General features: G+C 34.6%; 1 protein-coding gene across 2 annotated transcripts in view; it reads right to left on the reverse strand.

Annotated features, from left to right (window-relative positions):
- Positions 1-522: 522 nt before the first annotated feature.
- Positions 523-1,539, reverse strand: part of LOC119598280 (phospholipase ABHD3-like) — a 19,591-nt gene continuing 18,574 nt past the window's right edge. For both annotated transcript variants that reach the window (XM_037947940.1, XM_037947939.1), the window contains one exon: positions 523-1,134. In XM_037947940.1, the coding sequence (XP_037803868.1) occupies positions 896-1,134 (239 nt within the window). In that variant the 3' untranslated portion in view covers positions 523-895. The remainder of the gene's footprint in view (positions 1,135-1,539) is intronic.

Here is a 1,539-nt window from a genome sequence, read left to right on the forward strand (position 1 = left end):
TCATCCGTTGTATGAGCTGATGTTATCATGTCTGGATTGATGTAATCATTTATAGTTCGGATTTATATATTTGTATTTGTGTGTATATATATATATATATATATATATATATATATATATATATATATATATATATATACAATTTTGTCTTTTTTACTTTTTCTTTCTTTGTGTGGATTTCTCTTTGTTTTGTTTTGTTGTTTTTGCAAAATATCATAAATATAATATTTTCGGTGTGATCGCATGATCAGATATCCCTCTGTAAGCAGTTTGTATGTCTATATTTTGTACTAATAACATCATAAAAATGTATATTTAGCTTTCGAAAATGCACCGAATATTGATAATAAAGAGCGACCAGGCGATTTGACCCATTCAGTTTTTCTTTTGGAAAAGCAAGTCATGCTTGGCTATCAATTAACAATTCCGTCCACATTTCTTTTATATTCAAATATTGTAAAAAAATTCCCCTCACTACATACGCCTTCATTGCCAGATTAGGCTTTATTACTTAATCTAATCTTTTTTTTTTCGAAATAGAAGTCAATTGTTGAGATGAATATCACTACTGGGATTCTCTTCACTAAGGTCATCTTCGTAATGACCTACGTTCCTTCCGTAATGACTTCGTAAACACAAAGATCTTCGCAAGATGACTTATACTACAGAGATAACAGGAATGCCCTCTCTATAAACAAAAAGGGAATGACATATCTAAACACGCAAACCTTTGCTACCCGTATAATCTTTCCTACCATAAGAAGCTCTCTTGCTATCGGGGTGATCATCTCTTCCAGCGAAATGACAGCGAGAGACATGATAAGAAGGGGAAAAAAATATGAAGGAGATAAAAAATTAAAAAAAGAATAAAAAAAATACACAGCGCTCGTATCCCCTAAGATGATTTGGAAGTCGATTCGAGCGCTTTCCTCCTCGCGAAATCGTTAGCTTCCTTCTTAATAGCAACCATCTTGTCCAGATTGGCGAAAATGCCGTTCACCACTTGGAGGAAAAGGCGATCGCTGTAGTAGGTACAAGTGGGTAGGAATCCCTCCATGAAACCAATATGACCGCCTCTCGCCGTCACGACTAGGGCCACGTGACTCGATCTCTTCGCTGCTTCGACTGGGACACCTTGAAGACGGGAAAGGGAAGGGAAAGGTAATTCTACAGACATCATGAGGATAATCAGCTAAAATTAAGTACTTATGCGGATAACTTAACAAAGAAGGCTATTTAATTCATCTCTGTGGAAATAAATATTTTACTTTTCCATTATTAACGCTACACAGAGTTACTGAAAGGAATTAATACTTGTTTGTTTATCTTCTGAGGAATGGCATAAACAGACAGTTATTTGATGAATAACTACTTTTCTCGTGACAGCGTGACCAAGCAAACTCGATCAAAGAAATCTCGTCGTGGATTGTTCACCAAAACAAGCCAAAAAAAAAAAATAAATAAATAAAATCTAATTCTATCCAAGAAAAAATACAAAGAAAAAAATATCTCCCCCCCCCCCTCAAATAAATAAATAAA

Source organism: Penaeus monodon, chromosome 41 (assembly GCF_015228065.2).
Source record: "Penaeus monodon isolate SGIC_2016 chromosome 41, NSTDA_Pmon_1, whole genome shotgun sequence".
Classification (NCBI taxonomy): domain Eukaryota; kingdom Metazoa; phylum Arthropoda; class Malacostraca; order Decapoda; family Penaeidae; genus Penaeus; species Penaeus monodon.